At 42.7% G+C, this 25,467-nt stretch overlaps 1 protein-coding gene across 1 annotated transcript in view; it reads left to right on the plus strand.

The window, feature by feature from the left end:
• Nucleotides 1–25,467, plus strand: part of crata (carnitine O-acetyltransferase a) — a 42,285-nt gene that overhangs the window by 833 nt on the left and 15,985 nt on the right. Inside the window, exons 2-4 of the mRNA XM_055875323.1 lie at nt 16,376–16,663; nt 17,049–17,167; nt 21,739–21,792. Coding sequence (XP_055731298.1) covers nt 16,376–16,663; nt 17,049–17,167; nt 21,739–21,792 — 461 coding nt within the window. The remainder of the gene's footprint in view (nt 1–16,375; nt 16,664–17,048; nt 17,168–21,738; nt 21,793–25,467) is intronic.

Raw genomic sequence — 25,467 nt, forward strand, 5'->3', positions numbered from 1 at the left:
CTCAAATCAATTTGACATTGTTCAGAGACTTCTCTCGAATCCACTGCAAATTGTTTAGCGATTGTTTTTTTGTTATTTTACTTTATATATATTTTTAAATTCTCTTTACAGAGAAATGGTTCCACCTTACAGGACTTACATGAATACAAACAACCGTGATTATTTCAGAGACCTCGCAATTACTTTAGTAGTTATAAAAATAACTTTAGCTGTTTTTCAATGAATACATTTAAAAAAATGTTTTTAACTTCAATAGCTTCCACCCCCTATCACTTGCATGAATTCAACCAACTGTTATTGGTTCAGGGACCTCGTCAATACAATATAAGGCGAATGCTTTTGTATTTTTTTTATTTGACCATTTTCAATTCATTTAAATTGAACTTGCATAACTTCAATAGCGTCCACCCCATATGACTTTCATGAATACAACCAACCACTATTGGTTGAGGGACCTATTCCCGCAAATTACTTTTGGGCATTTTGGCTTAATAAAAAAAAAAATCTATGTTAATTGTATTTACATGACATAACTCCTTCAATTACTTCCACCATGTGACTTGAATTAATGAAACAATTACAGTCCAGCTTTTGCTCCACTGGCTGTTTCAGAGCAGTGTGTCACCATTTGGCTATCTAAGGGCTATCTAGGGTCATAGTTACTCCTGCCAGCCCTTGACTATCAGCCCTTTATTGAGTGATAGAGGTCTGGAGGGCCAGGGATTGCTGGGGTTCCAGATGGCCCCACTCCATCCAGCCAGCCCCCTGCCCATGGGACATTTGGGAGAGGGCTAGGAAGGCCTGAGGCCGGCCCAGGGAGAGGGGACCAACCTGCGGCCTCCAGGGGCCGCCACTCAGTCCAGCCAGCCCCCTGCCCCTGTGACATTTGGGAGAGGGCCAAGGAGGGCTGAGTCCGACCCAGGGAGAGGGGACCAACCTGCGGCCTCCAGGGGCCGCCACTCAGTCCAGCCAGCCCCCTGCCCCTGTGACATTTGGGAGAGGGCCAAGGAGGGCTGAGGCCGACCCAGGGAGAGGGGACCGACCTGCGGCCTCCAGGGGCCACCACTCAGTCCAGCCAGCTCTCTGCCCCTGTGACATTTGGGAGAGGGCCAAGGAGGGCTGAGGCCGACCCAGGGAGAGGGGACCGACCTGCGGCCTCCAGGGGCCATCACTCAGTCCAGCCAGCTCTCTGCCACCAGGGACATTTGGGAGAGGTCCAGCTTACTCCCAGGACCTCCAGGCCTCCAGACTTACTCCCTACTCTCCCTACCCAGGCAACATCCCTCTCCCTGGGCATCACCCATCACAGCGTCCTGGCCAGGGCTAACCTACCTCCAGAACCTCGCAAACCGGGGCACCCGCACTTAACCAACCCCAACCCCGCCACTCAGACCTTTATAGCTCCGCTGCCAGGAACTACAGGCACCTGGTGACCCAAACCCGTTCTCTGCACCTGGTAAACTGCTCAGCAGGTAAAGTCCAGCCATGCATCTGGTGGCCGCGCTCCGTCACAGCATCAGAGACTAAGTCCAAACATTAAGGGTAGGGGGTCCTGCCCCTGTCCCAGTCTGGCTGCCCTTGCCCAGACTCTGAGCGCCCCTTAAATCAAATCAAATTTTATTTGTCACATACACATGGTTAGCAGATGTTAATGCGAGTGTAGCGAAATGCTTGTGCTTCTAGTTCCGACAATGCAGTAATAACCAACGAGTAATCTAACCTAACAATTCCACAACTACTACCTTATACACACATAAGTGTAAAGGGATAAAGAATATGTACATAAAGATATATGAGTGATGGTACAGAATGGCATAGGCAAGATGCAGTAGATGGTATAGAGTACAGTATATACATATGAGATGAGTAATGTAGGGTATATAAACATAAAGTGGCATAGTTTAAAGTGGCTAGTGATACATGTATTACATAAAGATGGCAAGATGCAGTAGATGATATAGAGTACAGTATATACATATACATATGAGATGAGTAATGTAGGGTATGTAAACATTATATTAGGTGGCATTGTTTAAAGTGGCTAGTGATACATTTTTACATACATTTCCATCAATTCCCATTATTAAAGCGGCTGGAGTTGAGTCAGTATGTTGGCAGCAGCCACTAAATGTTAGTGGTGGCTGTTTAACAGTCTGATGGCCTTGAGATAGAAGCTGTTTTTCAGTCTCTCGGTCCCTGCTTTGATGCACCTGTACTGACCTCGCCTTCTGGATGATAGCGGGGTGAACAGGCAGTGGCTCGGGTGGTTGTTGTCCTTGATGATCTTTCTGGCCTTCCTGTGACATCGGGTGGTGTAGGTGTCCTGGAGGGCAGGTAGTTTGCCCCCGGTGATGCGTTGTGCAGACCTCACTACCCGCTGGAGAGCCTTACGGTTGTGGGCGGAGCAGTTGCCGTACCAGGCGGTGATACAGCCCGACAGGATGCTCTCGATTGTGCATCTGTAGAAGTTTGTGAGTGCTTTTGGTGACAAGCCAAATTTCTTCAGCCTCCTGAGGTTGAAGAGGCGCTGCTGCGCCTTCTTCACAACGCTGTCTGTGTGGGTGGACCAATTCAGTTTGTCCGTGATGTGTACACCGAGGAACTTAACTTACTACCCTCTACACTACTGTCCCGTCGATGTGGATAGGGTGGTGCTCACTCTGCTGTTTCCTGAAGTCCACAATCATCTCCTTTGTTTTGTTGACGTTGAGTGTGAGGTTATTTTCCTGACACCACACTCCGAGGGCCCTCACCTCCTACATGTAGGCCGTCTCTTCGTTGTTGGTAATCAAGCCTATTACTGTAGTGTCGTCCGCAAACTTGATGATTGAGTTGGAGGCGTGCATGGCCACGCAGTCGTGGGTGAACAGGGAGTACAGGTGAGGGCTCAGAACGCACCCTTGTGGGGCCCCAGTGTTGAGGATCAGCGGGGTGGAGATGTTATCTACCCTCACCACCTGGGGGCGGCCCGTCAGGAAGTCCAGTACCCAGTTGCACAGGGCGGGGTCGAGACCCAGGGTCTCGAGCTTGATGACGAGTTTGGAGAGTACTATGGTGTTAAATGCTGAGCTGTAGTCGATGAACAGCATTCTCACATAGGTATTCCTCTTGTCCAGGTGGGTTTGTGCAGTGTGGTTGCGATTGCGTCGTCTGTGGACCTATTGGGTCGGTAAGCAAATTGGAGTGAGTCTAGGGTGTCAGGTAGGGTGGAGGTGATATGGTCCTTGACTAGTCTCTCAAAGCACTTCATGATGACGGAAGTGAGTGCTACGGGGCGGTAGTCGTTTAGCTCAGTTACCTTAGCTTTCTTGGGAACAGGAACAATGGTGGCCCTCTTGAAACATGTGGGAACAGCAGACTGGGATAAGGATTGATTGAATATGTCCGTAAACACACCAGCCAGTTGGTCTGCGCATGCTCTGAGGACGCGGCTGGGAATGCCGTCTGGGCCTGCAGCCTTGCGAGGGTTAACACGTTTAAATGTTTTACTCACCTTGGCTGCAGTGAAGGAGAGCCCGCAGGTTTTGGTAGCGGGCCGTGTCAGTGGCACTGTATTGTCCTCAAAGCGAGAAAAAAAGTTATTTAGTCTGTCTGGGAGCAAGACATCCTGGTCCGCCACGGGGCTGTTTTTCTTTTTGTAATCCGTGATTGACTGTAGACCCTGCCACATACCTCTTGTGTCTGAGCTGTTGAATTGCGACTCTACTTTGTCTCTATACTGGCACTTAGCTTGTTTGATTGCCTTGCGGAGAGAATAGCTACACTGTTTGTATTCGGTCATGTTTCCGGTCACCTTGCCCTGGTTAACAGCAGTGGTTCGAGCTTTCAGTTTCGCGCGAATGCTGCCATCAATCCACGGTTTATGGTTTGGGAATGTTTTTCCCAAACCATAAACCGTGTGGGTATAATGGGTATAATGCTGTGGGTATAATGTCGCAGATGCATTTTCTAATGAACTCGCTCACCGAATCAGCGTATTCGTCAATGTTGTTGTTGGGCGCAATGCGGAACATATCCCAATCCACGTGATCGGAGCAGTCTTGAAGCGTGGAATCCGATTGGTCGGACCAGCGTTGAACAGACCTGAGCGCGGGAGCTTCTTGTTTTAGTTTCTGTTTGTAGGCTGGAAGCAACAAAATGGAGTCGTGGTCAGCTTTTGCGAAAGGAAAAAGTAAATTGAAATGTATAAAATCTATACAAAAACGGCCAAAAGTAATTGCCGTGGATTAGAGGGAAGAAGTCCCCGAATCAATATTAGTTGGTTGTATTCATGAAAGTCATATGGGGTGGAAGCTATTGAAGTTTTAACCAAGTACAGTGCCTTCAAAAATTATTTATACCACTTGATTTATTCCACATTTTTCTGTGTTAAGGCCTTAATTCAAAATTGTTTAAATATTTGTTTCTCTCACCCATCTACACACACTACCCCACAATGACAAAGTGAAAACGTGTTTTTAAACATTTTTGCAAATTTATTGAACATGAAATACATAAATATCTGATTTTAAATAAGTATTCACACCCTGAGTCAATACTTTGCCGATGCACCCACCATTGGCAGCGATTGCAGCCGTGAGGTCTCTGGGTAAGTCTCTAAGAGCGTTCCACACCTGGATTGTACAACATTTGCCCATTTTTTTTTCTTGTTTTCAAAATTCTTCAAGATCTGTCAATTTGGTTGTTGATCATTGCTGGACAAGCATTTTCAGGTCTTGCCATAGATTTTCAAGTAGATTTAAGTCAAAACTGTAACTCGGCCACTCAGGAACATTCACTGTATTCTTGGTAAGCAACTCCAGTGTAGATTTGGCCTTGTGTTGTAGGTTATTGTCCTGATGAAATGTGAATTCATCTCGCAGTATCTTTTATCTAGGATTTTGCCTGTGCTTAGCGCCATTCCATTTATTTTCATGCTAAAAAACTCCCCAGTCCTTAACGATTACAAGCATACCCGTAACATGATGCAGCCACCACTATGCCTGAAAATATGGAGTAATGTGTTGTGTTGGATTTTCCGCAAACATAACACTATATTCAGGACAAAAAGTTGTCGTTTTGCCACATTTATTGCAGTATTCCTTTAGTGTCTTGTTGCAAACAGGTTTTGGAATATGTTTATTCTGTACAGCAGTATTTCCCAAACTCGGTCCTGGGACCCCAAGGGGTGCACGTTTTGTGTTTGCCCTGGCACTAGATAGCTGATTCAAATAATCAAAGCTTGATGATTATTTAAATCAGCTGTCTAGTGCTAGGACAAACAAAACGTGGGTCCCGGGAACCAAGTTTCGGGAAACGATACTCTCCTTTTCACTCTCATTTCAAATCACATTTTATTTGTCACATGCGCTGAGTACAACTGGACCTTACTGTGAAATGCTTACTTACAAGCCCTTAACCAACAATGCAGTTCAAGAAATGGAGTTAAGAAAATATTTACTAAATAAACTAAAGTAACAATAAAATAACAATGAGGCTATATACAGGGGGTACCGGTACCCAGTCAATGTACGGGGGAACAAGTTAGTCGAGGTAATTTGTACATGTAGGTCGGGGTACCTGCTACCTGTCCCAGACCTGCTGTTTTCAACTCTCTAGAGACTGCAGGAGCAGTAGAGATACTCTTAATGATTGGCTATGAAAAGCAAACTGACATTTACTCCTGAGGTGCTGACTTGCTGCACCCTCGACAACTACTGTGATTATTATTATTTGACCATGCTGGTAATTTATGAACATTTGAACATCTTGGCCATGTTCTGTTATAATCTCCACCCGGCACAGCCAGAAGAGGACTGGCCACCCCCCATAGCCTGGTTCCTCTCTAGGTTTCTTCCTAGATTTTGGCCTTTCTAGGGAGTTTTTCCCTAGCCACCGTGCTTCTACACCTGCATTGCTTGCTGTTTGGGGTTTTAGGCTGGGTTTCTGTACAGCACTTTGAGATATCAGCTGTTTTAAGAAGGGCTATATAAATACATTTGATTTGATTTAAAGTGACTGCACAGATAATAAACAGCGAGTAGCAGCAGTGTACAAAACAAGTGGAAGGAAGGGGGGTCTATGTAAATTGTCCGGGTGGCCATTTGATTAATTGTTCAGCAGTCTTATGGCTTGGCGGTAGAAGCTGTTAAGGAGCCTTTTTAACCTAGACTTGGCGCTCCAGTACTGCTTTGCTTGCCGTGCGGTAGCAGAGAGAACAGTCTATGACTTGGGTGGCTGAAGTCTTTGACCATTTTTGGAGCCTTCCTCTGACACCACCTACTATATATACCTCTTTACCTACTGTATTTATTTATTAATTTATTTTGCTCCTTTGCACCCCATTATTTCTGTCTCTACTTTGCACTTTCTTCCAATGCAAACCAACCATTCCAGTGTTTTTTTTAGTTTTTATTTTACTTGCTGTGTTGTACTCACTTCGCCTCCATGGCCTTTTTATATTTTTATTTATTTATACATATATCTGTTTGCCTTCACCTCCCTTATCTCACCTCACTTGCTCACATTGTATATAGACTTTTTTTTTTTTTTTTTTCACTGTATTATTGACTATATGTTTGTTTTTACTCCATGTGTAACTATGTGTTGTTGTATGTGTCGAACTGCTTTGCTTTATCTTGGCCAGGTCGCAATTGTAAATGAGAACGTGTTCTCAATTTGCCTACCTGGTTAAATAAAGGTTAAATAAATAAAAAAAATATATAGGTCCTGGATGGCAGGAGGCTTGGCACCAGTGATGTACTGGGCCGTACACACTACCCTCTGTAGCGCCTTACGGTTGGATGCCGAGCAGTTGCCATACCAGGCGGTGATGCAACTGGTCAGGATGCTCTCGATGGTGCAGCTGTAGAACTTTTTGAGGATCTGGGGACCCATGCCATATCTTTTCAGTCTCCTGAGGTGGAATAGGTGTTTTTGTGCCCTCTTCACAACTCTTTTGGTGTGTTTGGACCATGATAGTTTGTTGGTGATGTGGACACTAAGGAACTTAACTCTCTACCTGCTCCACTACAGCCCCGACGATATTAATGGGGGCCTGTTCGGCCCACATTTTCCTGTAGTCCACGATCAGCTCCTTTGTCTTGATCACGTTGAGGGAGAGGTTGTTGTCCTGGCACCACACTGCCATGTCTCTGACCTCCCTATAGGCCGTCTCATTGTTGTCAGTGATCAGGTCTACCACTGTTGTCGTCAGCAAACTTAATGATGGTGTTGGAATCGTGCTTGGCCACGCAGTCGTGGGTGAACAGGGACTACAGGAGGGGGCTAAGCACCCACCCCTGAGAGGCCCCCATGTTGAGGATCAGCGTGGCAGATGTGTTGTTACCTACCCTTACCGCTTGGGGGTGGCCCGTCAGGAAGTCCAGAATCCAGTTGCAGAGGGAGGTGTTTAGTCCCAGGATCCTTAGCTTAGTGATGAGCTTTGTGGGCACTATGGTGGATGCTGAGCTGTCCATGAACAGCATTCTCACATTGGTGTTCCTTTTGTCCAGTTAGGAAAGGGCAGTGGGGAGTGTGATTGAGTTTAGTATTGTGGAGTAACTAAAATGTTGTTGATCCATCCTCCATCCTCAGTTTTCTCCTATCACAGCCATTAAACTCTGCAACTGTTTTAAAGTCACCATTGGCCTCATGATGAAATCCCTGAGCAGTTTCCTTCCTATCCGGCAAATAAATTAGGCATGACGCCTGCATCTTTGTACTGACTGGGTGTATTGACACAGTGTAATTCACAACTTCACCATGATCAAAGGGATATTCAATGTCTGCCTTTTTATTCTTCTTCCTTTGCGAGGCACTGGTAAACCTCCCTTGTCTTTGTGGATGAATCTGTGTTTGAAATTCACTACTCGACTGAGGGACCTTACAATTATCTCTGTGTGGGGTACAGAGATGAGGTAGTCATTCAAAAATCATGTTAAACTCTATTATTTCACACAGAGTGACTTATGTGACTTGTTAAGCAGATGTTTACTCCTGAACTTATTTAGGCTTGCCATAACAAAGGTAACAAAACAAAAAGTGAAAGTCAAGGGGTGTGAATACTTTCTGAAGACACTGTATTTTTTACATATTACTAAATATTTTTTATTAAGACTCAAAAAATACAAAAGTAATTGCCGTACATTGTGCAGACAAGGTCCCTGAACCAAAAATAGTTGTTAGTATTCATGCAAGTGATATGGCGTGGAAGCTATTGAAGATTTAAGGAAGTATTTTAGACATGTGATCCACCATCTCTTTTCAGTCATATGCTTTACATTGGATAAAGGTACCCACTCCGAGCTTCACAATGGCATGTCATACACTGTAGTTTAAGGAAACATGGGGAAGTAATGCTGCTTTAAAAGTTGATACATTTATAATCCCATTTAGGAGAAAAGGGCATTCAAAAAATGTTGCTGTGATTTTCACTCTTGCTCTACATTAATCCTTGGGAAACATATTTAGAAAAGGAATACTTGCACCAAATTGCCAAAAAGGATTATCTGAACATTATCTCACCAAGTTACCCCATTAGGTAAACCATTTACAATATTAAATGGCCTATTGTTGTATAATAAAGATAACCTTTCACATTGAACAGCTACAATGCTGTTCTTTGTTTACTCCCATTTAACATCGTTCACACCCTCTAAAGCAGGGGTCGGGAACCTTTTTGACTAAGAGAGCCATGTAAGCAAAACATTTGGAAATTTATTTCAGTGAGAGCCATATAATATATTTTAAAAGTGAATTCAACTAAATGTCAGTATAATAAGCCTCTGAATTTATTCTTAAATAATGTTGTTATAATACTCACCATTAATGCGACTTCTGGTGCTGCATGGATTTGCTGTCTTTGTAGTCTTTGTAGTCTGGTTGGTACTTGGTGAGGTTAAGCTTCATGTAAGCGTTGAGGCTTTCATCCGTTAAACGTGATCGTAGGTTGGACTTGATGTTTTTAAGATGTGAGAATGACTGCTCACATGCATACGTAGATCCAAACATGGTCAATACAGCAATACTCACAGGCTGCAGTGTGTGGTATGTGACAGGAAGCGCGTTCCAAGTTTTGAGAATCAGCTGGTCTTCGGGTTGAAGTTTTTTCATTTCTGTCCACATGTGTTTGCTCGCCAACTCCGCTTTCTGTCGTGTGATTCTTTCCAAATCTTCATTCAGTGACTTGAACTTATTCACCCACATGTCTGAGGCCTTCAGGTCAGCCACTTCTGCTTCAAAATATCTGACGGAGACACCAGGAATGTAACTCAGGTCGGCTGTGTTCAGTGAACACTCGTTTGGAAGGGTGATGAACTTAAAAAGACGAGTGTGCTCACGAAATTCTCCAAAGCGTGCTTTGAAGGACTGTAGGAGACTGGATGTGCAGCGAGCTAGCTGGTGGAGATCAAAGTTTTGAATAGGCTCACTTGCTGTGCATGCATATTTAAATTGGCTCAGTTTTTCAAAATGTAGTAAACGACCTGTTTCAAGATCCATGATGAAAAGTTCTAGCTTGTTTTCAAAAGCAAACACAGCTTGTTGAAGGGATAACACTATATTTCCAATGCCTTGCATTTTCACGTTGAGCTGGTTCAGATGTTCAGTCATATCTACGAGATAGTAAAACTTGAGGAGCCACTCAGTTTCGGCTAGCTCAGGATGCTCGATGCCTTTCATTTCAAGGAAAGTCCGGATTTCTTTCAGGCAAGCCGCAAAACGGCTAAGCACCTTTCCTCTTGACAACCAGCGCACATTGCTGTGCAAAAGCAGACCAGGATAGTTATTTCCAACTTCATCCAGTAGTGTTTTAAACTGGCGATCATTTAAGACTCGAGCAACAATAAAGTTGATCACACGAATGACCAGCGACATCACTTCCCCAAACTGCCTGTCACACATCTGAGCACAAAGTGCCTCCTGGTGTAGAATGCAATGGAAACTTAGGATGGGTCTATTTTCATGTTCACAGAGAAGTGCCACAAATCCTTTTTTATTCCCCACCATACACGGAGCACCATCAGTACACACTGAGAGAAGTTTATCCATAGGTAGATTTTTTTCTTGACCAAACTCCATGAAAGACTTAAATAAATCCTCACCTCTTGTGGACCCTTTTAATGGCAGAACTGCAAGACTTTCTTCGCGCAGTGTGTCACCAACAGCATATCTTGCAATCACGCTGAACTGCGACAAATGGCTCACGTCTGTTGACTCATCCAAAGCCAGGGAAAAGAACGGCGCTGCATTTATGTCCTTCACTTGCGTTTCCTCCACTTTGTTTGCCATCACGATGGTACGATCATGAACAGTTCTTGCCGACAGAGGCATGTCTTGTGTCCGTTTAATTATCTTGTCTTTGTTCGGAAGATCATCAAAAAGTTCATTGGCTACATCCAGCATGAACGTTTTAGCATACTCGCCATCTGTGAATGGTTTTCCGTTCCTCGCTATTGCTAAAGATCCAGCAAAGCTAGCGCAATTATAGTCACCTTGCCGGGTCCATACGCGGAGTTGCTGCTGGCTAGCTTGCACCCTGCTCAGTAGCTCTTGGCACGCTTTCTTTCTGCTGTCTCCCGCAGGGTATTTTGATGCAAAGGTAGCATGGCGCGTGTCGAAGTGCCGCTTTACATTTGACCGTTTCATCGATGTAATTTTGTCATTGCAAATTAGACACACCGCAGAACCTGCTCTCTCCACAAAGGCGAATTCTTCGGTCCATTCGTCCTGAAATGTACGATACTCGTCATCTTTTTTTCTTTTCGCCATCTTCTTCGTCGAAGGGTTAGCTTTGAGCTAATGACCGAGCAGACTGATTCAAAAGGAGGCGTTTACCTGTTTTACCTAGCAACGGCCAACGTACGCCAGTATCATTTAATTAAAATAATGGACAATTGCTCCTGCAGCCCTGAACAGGACATGAGCAGTGAAAAATCGATGTATGGATTAAAACAAGGAGTTGTAGCGATGAGACAAGATAGTAATTACTGCGATTGGATACCACGAAAATTGGGGAGAAAAGGGGTGAAAATGTATTTAAAAAAAAAAAAAAAAAAAAAAAAAAAAGTGAGAATATTTTGTTTTATCTGCGAGCCAGATGCAATCATCAAAAGAGCCACACCTGGCTCGGGAGCCATAGGTTCCCGACCCCTGCTCTAAAGCCTTAGACCCGCCCATCTCTTGAATTTTTCACATTGGAACACATGAGACTTTCGTAGTGCTTAAAAAACTAAGAAAAGATTTCAACAATAAAATACTTTAGCACTGTAAGTTAAAGGTAGAAGCCTATAATTAGGAAAAACACCATTTAAAGCTTAGGTAAAAACAATATCTAGACCTACAGTACCTATTCAAACGTTTGGACACACCTACTCATTCAAGAGTTTTTATTTTATTTGTACTATTTTCTATATTGTAGAATAATAGCGAAGACGACATCAACACTATGAAATAACACATATTGAATCATGTAGTAACCAAAAAAGTGTTAAACTAATCCAAAATATATTTGAGATTCTTCAAAGTCGCCACCCTTTGCCTTGATGACAGCGTTTCACACTTGGCATTCTCTCAACCATGCCTCCTGTGAAGTGGTGACGCGCATCATAAGTATGGTTGCACATTTTGGGGAATATTGGTGGAAACTTTCCGTGGGAAATATATGCAAATTTAATATACCATTTAAATGTAGATATTTTTTTGCATTGTATATATTCACCATATCATATGGAGACAAACAAACGTTTTACCTTATCATAAGTAGATATAATTGCAAATGATTAAATCCTTCCAAAAGAAAAAAAAAGAGAAAAAAACTCTTGTTCATCAGACTCTGACGCCTCATCTTCACTGTCACTTTCCAACCTTGTTGAGAATGGCTCGTTGACACGCTACAAAAAGCCTCAAATTTGCCTGGATGGCCAACAATCTTTCAACCCTTGTATTGGTCAGCCTGTTGCGTGCTTTGGTGTGTGTGTTCCCAAACAAGGACCGGTTGCGCTCTAAGGCGGCTGATGTTGGCGGGATTTGGAGGATTGAGGCAACAGGGGAAAGAGTCTCAGATCCACAAAGTCCTTTCCACCAGGTGGCTGATGAGATATGTTGGCACAACTGCCATATTGCATCTCCATCCCAAAGACTTTGCTTGGAAGTGTACTTCGCCAGACTCCCAAGAACCTTGCCCTCATCCTGGCCAAGGTGGCGAGACATGGTAGTAATGACACCATTGGCCTTGTAGATCTCTGCACCAGACAGGATGCTCTTGCCAGCATACTTGGGGTACAACATGTACGCTGCGGTGTCTATGGGCAGGCAGAAGTCTTCATGCTTTTTGATGTATTTCAGAACTGCAGTTTCCTCTGCTTGGAGAAACAGTAAAGTGGGCAGGGCAGTACGGATTTCTCTTACATCTGTAAGCAGAGTCTGAACATTAGACAAGATGGCATTGTCTCCCTCAATCCGTGCAATGCCTACTGCTACAGGTTTCAGGCTGCTTACCACTCTCTCCCAAAATGCATCATCCAGGAGGATCCTCTTGATGGGGCTGTCCATATCGGCAGTCTGTGATATGGCCATTTCTTGGAGAATCCTTCCCCTCCAGGAGACTGTCAAACATGATGACAACACCACCCCAACAGGTGTTGCTGGGCAGCTTCAATGTGATGCTCTTATTCTTCTCACTTTGCTTGGTGAGGTAGATTGCTGCTATAACTTGATGACCCTTCACATACCTAACCATTTCTTTGGCTCTCTTGTAGAGTGTATCCATTGGTTTCAGTGCCATGATGTCCTTGAGGAACAGATTCAATCATGAGCAGCACAGCCAATGGGTGGGATGTGAGGTTGAGTGAATGTTGGCCCATTCCTCCTGACAGAGCTGGTGTAACTGAGTCAGGTTCATAGGCCTCCTTTGTGATGGCCACTCCAATACATTGACTTTGTTGTCCTTAAGCCATTTTGCACAACTTTGGAAGTATGCTTGGTGTCATTGTCCATTTGGAAGACTCATTTGCAACCAAGCTTTAACTTCTTATGGCTGGGGGCAGTATTGAGTAGCTTGGATGAATAAGGTGCCCAGAGTAAACTGCCCGCAACTCAGGCCCAGAAGCTAAGATATGCATATTACTAGTAGATTTGGATAGAAAACACTCTGAAGTTCCTAAAACTGTTTGAATGATGTCTGTGAGTATAACAGAACTCATATGGCAGGCGAAAAGCTGAGAAAAAATGCAACCAGGAAGTGGGAAATCTGAGGTTTGTAGGTTTGCCTATCTAATATACAGTGTCTATGCGGTCATATTGCACTTCCTAAGGCTTCCACCAGATGTCAACATTCTTTAGAACCTTGTTTGATGCTTCTACTGTGAAGGAGGGGGGAATAAGAGCTGATTGAGTCAGGGGTCTGGCAGAGTGCCACAAGCTCACTCAGCCGCGCACCCGTGAGAGTTAGCTGCGTTCCATTGCATTTCTACAGACAAAGGAATTCTCCGGTTGAAACATTATTGAAGATTTATGTTAAAAGCATCCTAAAGATTGATTCTATACATCGTTTGACATGTTTCTACAAACTGAAATGGAATTTTTTGACTTTTCATCTGGCCTGCGCGTCGAGTTTGGATTTTGGAACTAAACGCGTGAACAAAAAGGAGGTATTTGGACATAAATTATGGACTTTATCGAACAAAACAAACATTTATTGTGGAACTGTGATTCCTGGGAGTGCATTCTTATGAAGATCATCAAAGGTAAGTGAATATTTATAATTCTATTTCTGACTTCTGTTGACTCCACAACATGGCGGGGACCTGTATGGCTTGTTTTTGTGTCTGTAATTCCGTATTTAAAATAAATAAATAAATCTGACACAGCGGTTGCATTCAGGAGAAATTTATCTAAAGTTCCATGTAAAACACTTGTATCTTTTATCAATGTTTATTATGAGTATTTCTGTAAATTGATGTGGCTCTCTGCAAAATCACCGGATGTTTTGGGGGCAAAAAATTACTAAACATAACGCGCCAATGTAAACTAAGATTTTTGGATATAAATATGAACTTTATCGAACAAAACATACATGTATTGTGTAATATGAAGTCATATGAGTGTCATCTGATGAAGATCATCAAAGGTTAGGGATTCATTTTATCTCTATTTCTGCTTTTTGTGACTCCTCTCTTTGGCTGGAAAAATGGCTGTGTTTTTCTGTGACTAGGTACGGACCTAACATAATCAGATGGTGTGCTTTCGTCGTAAAGCCTTTTTGAAATCGGACACTGTGGTGGGATTAACAACAAGTTTATCTTTAAATTGGTGTAAAATACTTGTATGTTTGAGGGATTTTAATTATGAGATTTCTGTTTGAATTTGGCGCCCTGCACTTTCTCTGGCTGTTGTCAAGTTGATCACGTTAACGGGATCTCAGCCGTAAGAAGTTTTTAACTTCCTGACTGATGTTGCCATCTGTTTTGTGAAAGGCACCAGCCCTCCTGCAGCAAAGCACCCCCACAACATGATGCTGCTACCCCCAGTGCTTCACGGTTGGGATGGTGTTCTTCGGCTTGCAAGACTCACCCTTTTTCCTCCAAACATAACGATGATCATTATGGCCAAGCAGTTCTATTTTTGTTTCATCAGACCAGAGGACATTTCTCCAAAAACTATGATCTTTGTCCCCATGTGCAGTTGCAAACCGTAGTCTGGCTTTTTTTATGTCGATTTTGGAGCAGTGGCCTCTTCCTTCCTGAGCGGCCTTTCAGGTTATGTCGATTTAGGACTCGTTTTACTGTGGATATAGATACTTTTGTACCTGTTTCCTCCAGTATCTTCACAAGGTCCTTTGCTGTTGTTCTGAGATTGATTTGTACTTTTTGCACCAAAATACATTCAACTCTAGGAGACAGAACGCGTCTCCTTCCTGAGTGGTATGACGGCCGTGTTATCCCATGGTGTTTATACTTGCGTACTATTGTTTGCACAGATGAACGTGGTACGTTCAGACGTTTTGGAAATTGCTCCCAAGGAGGAACCAGACTTGTGGAGGTCTACAATTTTTTTTCCTGAGGTCTTGGCTGATTTCTTTTGATTTTCCCATGATGTCAAGCAAAGAGGCACTGAGTTTGAAGGTATGCCTTGAACTACATCCACAGGTACACCCCCAATTGACTCAAATTATGTCAATTAGTCTATCAGAAGCTTCTAAAGCCATGACATAATTTTCTGGAATTTTCCAAGCTGTTTAAAGGCACAGTCAACTTAGTGTATGTAAACCTCTGAACCACTGGAATTGTGATACAGTGAAATAATCTGTCTGTAAACAATTGTTGGAAAAATTGTGTCATGCACAAAGTAGATGTCCTAACCGACTTGCCAAAACTATAGTTCGTTAACAAGAAATTTGTGGAGTGGTTGAAAAATTAGTTTTAATGACTCCAACCTAAACTTTCGACTTCAACTATATGTCATATGAAGTATGTTCACCCCACCCAGTATTGTAATCAAAACTTACCAGAAAGCATGTAGTCCTTGGCTCAGACAGTGTAGTAGTGTGAGCTCAATAGCATCTCATTAGTGTGCAAGATCTTGAGAATCAGCTGTACATGTGATAGAAGAATGCACTGTGCATGCGGAGGGCTGCAATTCCATTGAATTGGGGATAGTTTAACCAAAATATAAGTTCACTGTTATAAGCTAATGTTTTTTGATGAAAAATTCCCAATATTCCCGGGCTTTATTTCCCATGGAAAGTTTCCGACCTTTTGCAACCCTAGTCATAATCCCATCTTTCTGTAACAGATCACATATGACATTTCATTTAAAATAGCGAAAGTAAAAAAAATAAAAAAAAAAATGTAATTACCATAGAATAAACAGACAAGATCCATGAACCAATAACAATTGGTTGGATTCATGCAATAATAGCTTCAACCCCTATCTGACAGCACAGCAACAATTTTATTTGGCTAATTCATTTGTTTACCTAATTCTTGGCTATAGCTAGCCTTTCGCAATTTGCTGTTTTTATATGTTGAATGTCTCTGACAGCTCTGACATGTCATGTGACCGTGTCACAATTTTATTTTTTTCATATCACTTTCTCTTCACCTTTTACCATTATTTCCTTCATTGGTTTGTTGGGGAGTGTATTAGCCAATGGATATTGCCTATAACAACCAGTAGGTAGTCATATCGTCTTCACAGAGCTAAATTCTTTGATACCAACTTTGGTAGTCAACATGTAATTACTGCAGAATACCTAGCTACTAGTCATACAGTATTACAGGCTAAAGAGAACGTGTTTTCATGTCTGCATGGCTACAGAATACAATATAACTAACTACATTACAGTAATTGATCCTCAGGCTCTGACCAGTATTTCCCCTACCTCTTTATTTCCCAGGCTAAGGACCTATGGTACAAGGTGAAACCTTGTGGCCGCCTGGTTAGGCCTGTGGCGCCCACACGCATCCCCGGGCGCTACCTGAGCCACCAGGAGGGCCTCCCCAAGCTCCCAGTGCCCGCCCTCCAGCAGACGTGCGAGCGGTACCTGGCCACCCTGGAGCCCATCGTGGATGAGGAGGAGTTGAACCACACCAAGGAGCTGTTGGCAGAGTTCCAGAAGGCTGGGGGGGTTGGGGAGAGGCTGCAGAAGGGCCTGGAGAGAAGGGCCCGCAAGACTGAGAACTGGGTGAGTTGGCTGAAATCAAACTGTAACCCTGTATTAAAATACAGTGATAGGATAGTTTGGCCGTATCGCCCAGCCCTACTCAAAGGCAAGGCTAGCAATTTGGTGTTGTTGTACAAGTGGCCTATGGTTATAGTGTCAGAGACTGCTATTGTTAAAATAAAATTGAATGCCACTTATCTATGATTAGAAACCTGTACCATGGATTAATTCCACAAACTGAACAGAGATACATTGTTATTAAACGGGAACATTCTTTAGACAAGACCAGAATTACAATAAAAACGTGTCAAGGGCAAAGTTGAGTGGTTCATTCTTATTTTCTATTTTTTGTAATGCATCTCTTCATTTGGCCATTCTTTCTCTCTCTCTCTCCGTCTCTCCCCAGCTGTCAGACTGGTGGCTGACTACAGCCTATCTGGACTACCGGATGCCCGTAGTGGTCCACTCTAGTCCCGGGGTGGTCTTACCCCGCCTGGAGTTCAGCGACCGCCAGGGACAGATGAGGTGAGATGAACCAAGCCCTCCCCACATAGACGCCAGTAGGGACAAACATAACACTCAGCTTTGTACAAATTCCTCACCACTACCGCTACATCGTTACCATGTTTACCATTAGAAACACCTTTGTTACAGAATCCTTGTATGTACTGTATCTAGTCAAATGGCTACCCAGACTATTCACATTGCCCCACCCTCTCCACCCCACTGCTACTCTCTTTTGTCATCTATGCATAGTCACTTTAATTAACGCTACCTACATGTACATAGTACCTCAACTAACCGGTGCCCCTGCACATTGACTCTGTACCGGCACCCCCCTCTATATATTGTTATTTTTTACTGCTCCTCTTTAATTACTTGTTACTTTTATCTCTTATTCTTATCCATATTTTTTTTAACTGCACTGTCGGTTAGGGGCTCGTAAGTAAGCATTTCACTGTAAGGTCTACACCTGTTGTATTCAGCGCATGTGACTAATAAAATTTGATTTGATCTATCAATAGTCACAATCTAGCAATTACTATGTTGTGTTTATGCTGTCTCCTGCAGCTATACTTTAGGTAACTTAGGGTGCGTTTGTAAATTCACTCTGGAGTGTCAGAGTGCCCTCTGGGCATTCGTAAATTCAGAGCGTTTCGCTCTCAGAGCGTTCAGAGCGCACACTGGATGCTCTGGTTGAGGAGTAGGGTTGATCCTAGCGTTCTGGCCTCACAACGGCAGTCAAGCACCCAAGCTAACTGGCTAACGTTGGCTGGCTTGCAAGCTACTGCCAGACACAAATGAGAGAGCTGGTTAGGCTGTTTTTCTTGTTATTTTGAGCGTTGCTGATTATCTGTGCTGCTGGTGTAACAGTATAACTTTAAACCGTCCCCTCGCCCCGACACGGGCGCGAACCAGGGACCCTCTGCACACATCAACAACTGACACCCACGAAGCGTCGTTACCCATCGCTCCACAAAAGCCGCGGCCCTTGCAGAGCAAGGGGAAACCCTACTTCAGGTCTTAGAGCAAGTGACGTAACCGATTGAAATGCTATTAGCGCGTACCCGCTAACTAGCTAGCCATTTCACATCCGTTACACTGGCAACAATTTAATTACTATTTTTTGCCAATGTTTAATAACACCGGCCATATTCAACTGGTGTTGAGCTTACGTAAATTCATCAGTTATTCTGCGCTCTGGCACACACAGACGAGAGTGCTCTGGAATCGGAGTAGATAGCCAGAGTGAATTAACGAACGCACTCTTACTGTCATGTAAATACCGTCCTCTCTTGCACTGCTGTCGTGTATTAGTGTTAGCAGTCATTGCTAGTCATTACTCCTGTGTTACAACCTTTACACTTTCTCTAACACCATTTCTACTCACATATCACTCGAGTGTGTAATTTCATGTAACAGACATGTCACCATGACACAAAACCGGGGCCATGTGTCATTCACCTGCTAATGTGAACTCAAGCTACCATTCACCTTTCCAGTACAATATTGCCAATTGGGTGACATTTCACTATGGGGTCAGTTGAGATTCATAAGACCTTTGTACACACTGCCCTTCAGACTGCCCCCCCCCCCCCCCCTCTCTCAATCTCTCTGAAAATATATATAAATAAAAGTGCAGTAGCGGATCACTGAAGTAAGCACTGCAGCACATGGGTCCCTGTTGACATAGGTTACATGTGTAAAGGATTTAGATGGCCTATTGACATGGCAGAGAAATGGCTTGTTGTCTGAGCTAAGACCATGTTGTTTTCACCTCATTGATCACGCTAATAATCCCCTAGGGGGTTTTATCAAATGTATTAGGCCGGACAAAGTTGAATCACGGTTTAACGGATGCCCCGCCTTACTTTTCTCCACACCCCTGTTATTTTTGGGCAATATATGCAGCGCTTTGTTTATAATGCACTGTCCGCTCTCTCTTGAGGCTTTCCCAAGTTGATGCACAAGAGACCAAACAGCCTCAGATCATGTTCAAGCCTTGGATTGGACAGTGAAACGCACACGCTCACACCGTCATGACTGAAGCCAGTGCAAATTCCTACAATTTATGTGTCCAGGTTAAATGTGGAACGTCCCTCATTATAAACAAACAGTCGGTCAAATTCATGGTTATTGCATCATTTTCAGATCTATTAGAAACGATTAATAGACGAAACAATAATGTAATTTAACCAATTGACTGGCCAGAGATCAGGACATTGATCAGCATAGACACAGTGCAAGCTGGTAGTATTTTGAGCAACCAAATTGAAGTCAAAATGTTTGATGAAATCAAGTGTGTCAGCTGCATGGTGATTTGCGATCCATCACTTACATTTTTCCGGTACACCAAGACTGAATTTGTTTGAAGTGATTCGCTGCCGAGAACAGCTAGCAGGTCCAGCAAAGTACATGGCCAGTGGCACGCACACACTTCAGCAGATCCACAATGATGTGATCGACTGTCTCCAAGGTGGGAGCTTTTTGTGACAGCTAGACGAGACAATCAAAGGAGGATGTGGGCTGGAATTTAGTCACGCCTGATCAATATAGATTGATGCTTCTAATTGTGCATGTTATAAACGAAACAAAAATATTTTGATGGTTGGCTATACTCTATGGCTGGATTTATGTATTTTTTCCAATGGTACATTAATTTAGCAGACCTAACTTGATTGACCCTCTTTCTACAAGGCCTAGTCTACGAGAGGCCTAGTCATATTTGTGTGAATATTTTGTTAACGCCTATAGAGATGCATTCAGGTAATGAACTCATTATTATACATCTTAATTTGATTACTATTATTTGTAATTTATTCTTGAATTAGAAAAAAATGTTAAATGGTCTCTTACTCTATACATAACATTACATTCTGAGTTTGGATTGCACTTTGTTTTCTCTCAGGAATAAAGAAACTGTCACAAGTTATATTTCCCATTGTGTTTAATTTCTCATGGTTATAACAACATTGTAACATCTGCATTTTTTAAAAGACAAATAGTGTAAGTTTTCACCTGGAATAATATAACTCTTGAAGCTCACATTAGTCCTAGAGCCTGCACAAGAGCCTAGGACAATGTGCTAACCTACTGTTTTTCCTTATCCAATTCATGTCTTTTTATTTTTTTCCCACTCACCTCACTTTTCTGGGGAGAAAATCCATTTAACAGTGAATCAATTTTGTCGGGCCTAACTTTTATGTCATTTCTACTAGTTTATAAGGGTTTTTTATGTTATTATATCTCACTGCAATTATGTTGTGCACTGTTCAGAATATCACACTTGCAATATTTTTTATGATTTAGTCCAGGCGTAGTCATTGCGCATCTCTCGCCAATTTAATTGTTGGCTCGCAGCAATAACCCGAATGAATGCGTTGTTTTACTCAGTCAGCTGAATTTGCTGCTCAGTTCATAGAACCGTGGTTACCTGAGTAGCCTTTGATATCTGTGGCTGGGACTAACGGAGCTGTAAAAGCTTTTTCTGGCGCATCTTTAAATCATTTTCTTAACTACGAATTCTGCTCTAGATTTACAATGGTTGGAGCTAATACCTTTCCTGAAAGCTAGGATTCTCAGGAACACGTACGTGTCTTCTGCTTTGAGCATATTATGCAAGCTGTGAGTGATGAATCTGCACAGAATAACTGAGGGAAATGAATTGATTCTCCACAAACGATCATTCACAAAGATTGTTTGATGATCATCCCTGATGTTTTCCTGAACTTTTCAATACCTTTCTTACGTCAGCTTTTATCTTATTTTATTAAGATAAAAGCAATAAGGTCCGATTCAAAAGATCCATCAAACTATTTTTGCGCATTTTGTTTCTTATGCCCCAAATGTCCTATAATAGTGTTTGAGAATTAAAATAACAAACAATTAATTATCCATAGCATTTTTAGAAGCAAATTTCGTACCTATTCAGTCAAATGCATTGACCAAACGTCAACTGCTCGGAATCTGACCGTAAGGCGCTACAGAGGTTAGTGCGAACGGCCCCGTACATCACTGCGGCCAAGCTTCCTGCCATCCAGGAACTATATAGTAGGCATTGTCAGAGGAAAGCCCATAAAATTGTCAGAGACTCCAGTCACCCAAGTTATAGACTATTTTTTCTGCTACCACACAGCAAGCGGTACCAGAGTGCCAAGTCTAGGACCAAAAGGCTCCTCAACAGCTTCTACTTCAAGCCATTAGACTGCTGAACAATTCATAAAAATCGCCACTGGACAATTTGCACCCCCGCCCCCCCCCCCCCCCCCCTTTGTACACTGCTGCTTCTCGATGTTTATTTGTTACCTATGCATTGTCACTTCGCCCTCACCTACATTTGCAGATTACCTCAACTAGCCTGTAACCCTGCACACTGACTCGGTACTGGTGCCCCCTGTATATAGCCTCGTTATTGTGTTACTTTTTATTTTAGCTTACTTGGTAAATACTTTCTTCTTGAACTGCACTGTTGGTTAAGGGCTTGTAAGTAAGCATTTCACGGTAAAGTCTACACTTGTTATATTCGGAGCATATGACAAATAAAGTTTGATTTGAACTTGTTAATAACATCATCTTGCTCAAATCTCTCCACCCAGGTTTGCTGCCAAGCTGATCGCTGGCGTTTTGGACTTCAAGACAATGATTGACAAGTGAGTGCCAGTGCTCCTCGTCTTGTCTTAACGACACGATTTAATCAGAGAGCAAAATTCAATGCAAGGAAAGAACCATGTCAAATTGACTCAGATTGTACCAGGATCTGACTGGACAGGATCTGACAGGATCCTGCCCCTAATCCTGCTAACCCTGATTATATTTAGCCAAACTGGCTAACCAGGAACTATTTTATTTATACATACATACAGTACCAGTCAAAAGTTTGGAAAACTTTATTTTTACTCTTTTCTACATTGTAGAATAATAGTGAAGACATCAAACTATGAAAAAACATGGAATCATGTAGTAACCAAAAAAGTGTTAAACAAATCAAAATATATTGTATTTGAGATTCTTCAAAGTAGCCACCCTTTGCCTTGATGACAGCGTTGCACACTCTTGGAATTCTCTCAACCAGCTTCACCTGGAATGCTTTTCCAATCATCTTGAAGGAGTTCCAACATATACTGCTTTTCCTTCGCTCTGCGGTCCAACTCATCCCAAACCATCTCAATTGGGTTGAGGTCGGGTGATTGTGGAGGCCAGCACTCCATCACGCTCCTTCTTTGTCAAATAACCCTTACACAACCTGGAGGTGTGTTGGGCCGTTGTCCTGTTGAAAAACAAATGATAGTCCCACTAAGCACAAACCATGCTTCACGGTGGGAACCACACATGCAGAGATCATCGCTTCACCTACTCTGCGTCTCACAAAGACACTGCGTTGAAACCAAAAATTTAAAATTTGGACCCCCCATACCAAAGGACAGATTTCCACTGGTCTAATGTACATTGCTTGTGTTTCTTGGCACGAGCAAGTCTCTTATTGGTGTCCTTTAGTAGTGGTTTCTTTGCAGCAATTCAACCATGAAGGCCTGATTCACACAGTGTCCTCTGAACAGTTGATATTGAGATGTGTCTGTTACTTGAACTCTGATGCATTTATTTGGGCTGCAATTTTTGAGGCTGGAAACTTTAATGAACTTATCATCTGCAGCAGAGGTAACTCTGGGTCTTCCTTTCCTGTGGTGGTCCTCATGAGAGCTAGTTTCATCATAGCGCTTGATGATTTTTGCAACTGCACTTGAAGAAACTTTCAAAGTTCTTGACATTTTCCGGATTGACTGACCTTCATGTCTTAAAGTAATGATGGACTGTCATTTTTCTTTGCTTAATTGAGCTGTTCTAATATGGACTTGCTATTTTACCAAATAGGGCTATCTTCTGTATACCACCCCTACCTTGTCACAACACAAGTGATTGGCTCGAACGCATTAAGAAGGAAAGAAATTACACAAATTAATTGAAGTGCATTCCAAGTGACTACCTCATGAAGCTGGTTGAGAGAATGTGCAAGCGTTTGCAAAGCTGTCATCAAGGCAAAGGGTGGCTACTTTGAAGAATCTCTCAAATACAAAATATATTTAGATTTGTTGAACACTTTTTTTGGTTACTACCTGATTCCATATATTATTTCATAGTTTTGATGTCCACACTGTTATTCTACAATGTAGAAAATACTAAAAAGTTTTTAAAAATCCCTGGAATGAGTAGGTGTGTGCAAACTTTTGACTGGTACTGTATATACAGTGCCTTCGGAAAGTATTCGGAACCTTTGAATTTAACGCATTTTGTTACGTAACAGCCTTATTCTAAAAGGTATTTATATGTTTTTTTCCCCCTGATCAATCTACACACAATAATCCATAATAACAAAGTAAAAACAGGTTTTTAGAAATGTTTGCTAATTTATATAAAAAAATATAACATTTATATAAGTATTCAGGCCCTAAAAGCACCTTTTGCCAGCGACTACAGCATCGTGTCATCTTGGGTATGAGACTACAAGCTTGGCACACCTGTATTTGGGGACTTTCTCACATTCTTCTCTGCAGATCCTCTCAAGCTCTGTCAGGTTGGATGAGGGGTGTCGATGTTTTCAGGTCTCCAGAGATGTTCGATCGGGTTTAAGTCCGGGCTCTGGCTGGGCCACTCAAGCACATTCAGAGACTTGTCCTGAAGCCACTCCTGAATTGTCTTGGCTGTGTGCTTAGGGTCATTGTCCCGTTCGAAGGTGAACCTTCGCCCCAGTGTGAGGTCCTGAGTGCTCTGGAGCAGGTTTTAATCAAGGATCTCTCTGTACTTTGCTCCATTCATCTTTCCCTTGATCCTGACTAGTCTCCCAGTCCCTGCCGCTGAAAAACATCTCCACAGCATGATGCTGCCACCACTATGCTTCACCGTAGGGATGGTGCCAGGTTTCCTCTAGATGTGACACTTGGCATTCATGCCAAAAAGTTCAATCTTGGTTTCATCAGACCAGAGAATCTTCTTTCTCATGGCCTGAGAGTCTTTGGGTGCATTTTGGCAAACTCCATGCGGGAGTGGCTTCTGTCTGGCCACTCTAGCATAAAGGCCTGATTTGGTGGAGTGCTGTAGAGATGGTTGTCCCATCTCCACAGAAGAACTCTAGAGCTCTGTCAGTGGCCATCGGGTTCTTGGTCACCTCCCTGACCAAGGCCCTTCTCCCCTGATTGCTCAGTTTGGCCGGGCAGACAGCTCTAGGAAGAGTCTTGGTGGTTCCAAACTTCTTCCATTTTAAGAATGATGGAGGGCACTGTGTTCTTGGGGACCTTCAATGCTGCAGAAGTGTTTTGATACCCTTTCCCAGATCTGTGCCTCGACACAATCCTGTCATTGAGCTCTCGGACAATTCTTTAGACCTCATGGCTTGGCTTTTGTTGTGACGTCAACTGTGGGACTTTTTCTAGACAGTTGTGTGTGCCCTTCCAAATCATGTCCAATCAATTGAATTTACCACAGGTGGACTCCAGTCAAGTTGTAGAAACATCTCAAGGATGATCAACGGAACCAGGATGCACCTGAGTTCAATTTCGAGTCTCATAGCAAAGGGTCTGAATACTTTTGTAAATAAGGTATTTCTGTTTTCTATTTGAATACATTTGGTAAAATTTCAAAACTTTTTTCGCTTTGCCATTATGTATTGTGTGTAGATTGCTGAGGATTTTCTTTTTTTAAATCTATTTTAGAATAAGCCTGCAGCGTAACATTTTGAAAAAGTAACGGGGTTTGAATACTTTCCGAAGGCACGGTATGTAAGGTATGACAGCAATCTAAGCTTTGGTTTTATTTAGCTGGTCACTGTTTTAAATGCTTACTTAACATTTCTGGCTCAATTAAGTTACTTATATATGATTTTTTACATGGATTACAAAAATTTAAAAAAATAAATACCATTAACTTGCATTGAAGTTCTGCCACGAATGCTAAGAAGTTAGTGTTTGAAAGTTAGCATTGATAGTGCCTATACGCTGACAATGCAAAACATTATGAACACCTGCTCTTTCCATGACATAGCTTTCACCTGGTCAGTCTATGAACCCTTATTGATGTCACTTGTTAAATCCACTTCAATCAATGTAGATGAGGGGGGGGAGACAAGTTAAAGATTTTTTTAAAGCCTTGAGACAATGGAGACATGGATTGTGTATGCGTGCCATTCAGAGGGTGAATGAGCAAGACAAAAGATTTAACTGCCTCTGAACGGGGTATGGTAGTAGGTGCCAAGCTCACCGGTTTGTGTCGAGCTGCAATGCTGCTGGGTTTTTCACAGTTTCCTGTGTGTATAAATTCTGGTCCACCACCCAAAG

This window comes from Salvelinus fontinalis, chromosome 21 (assembly GCF_029448725.1).
Source record: "Salvelinus fontinalis isolate EN_2023a chromosome 21, ASM2944872v1, whole genome shotgun sequence".
NCBI lineage: Eukaryota > Metazoa > Chordata > Actinopteri > Salmoniformes > Salmonidae > Salvelinus > Salvelinus fontinalis.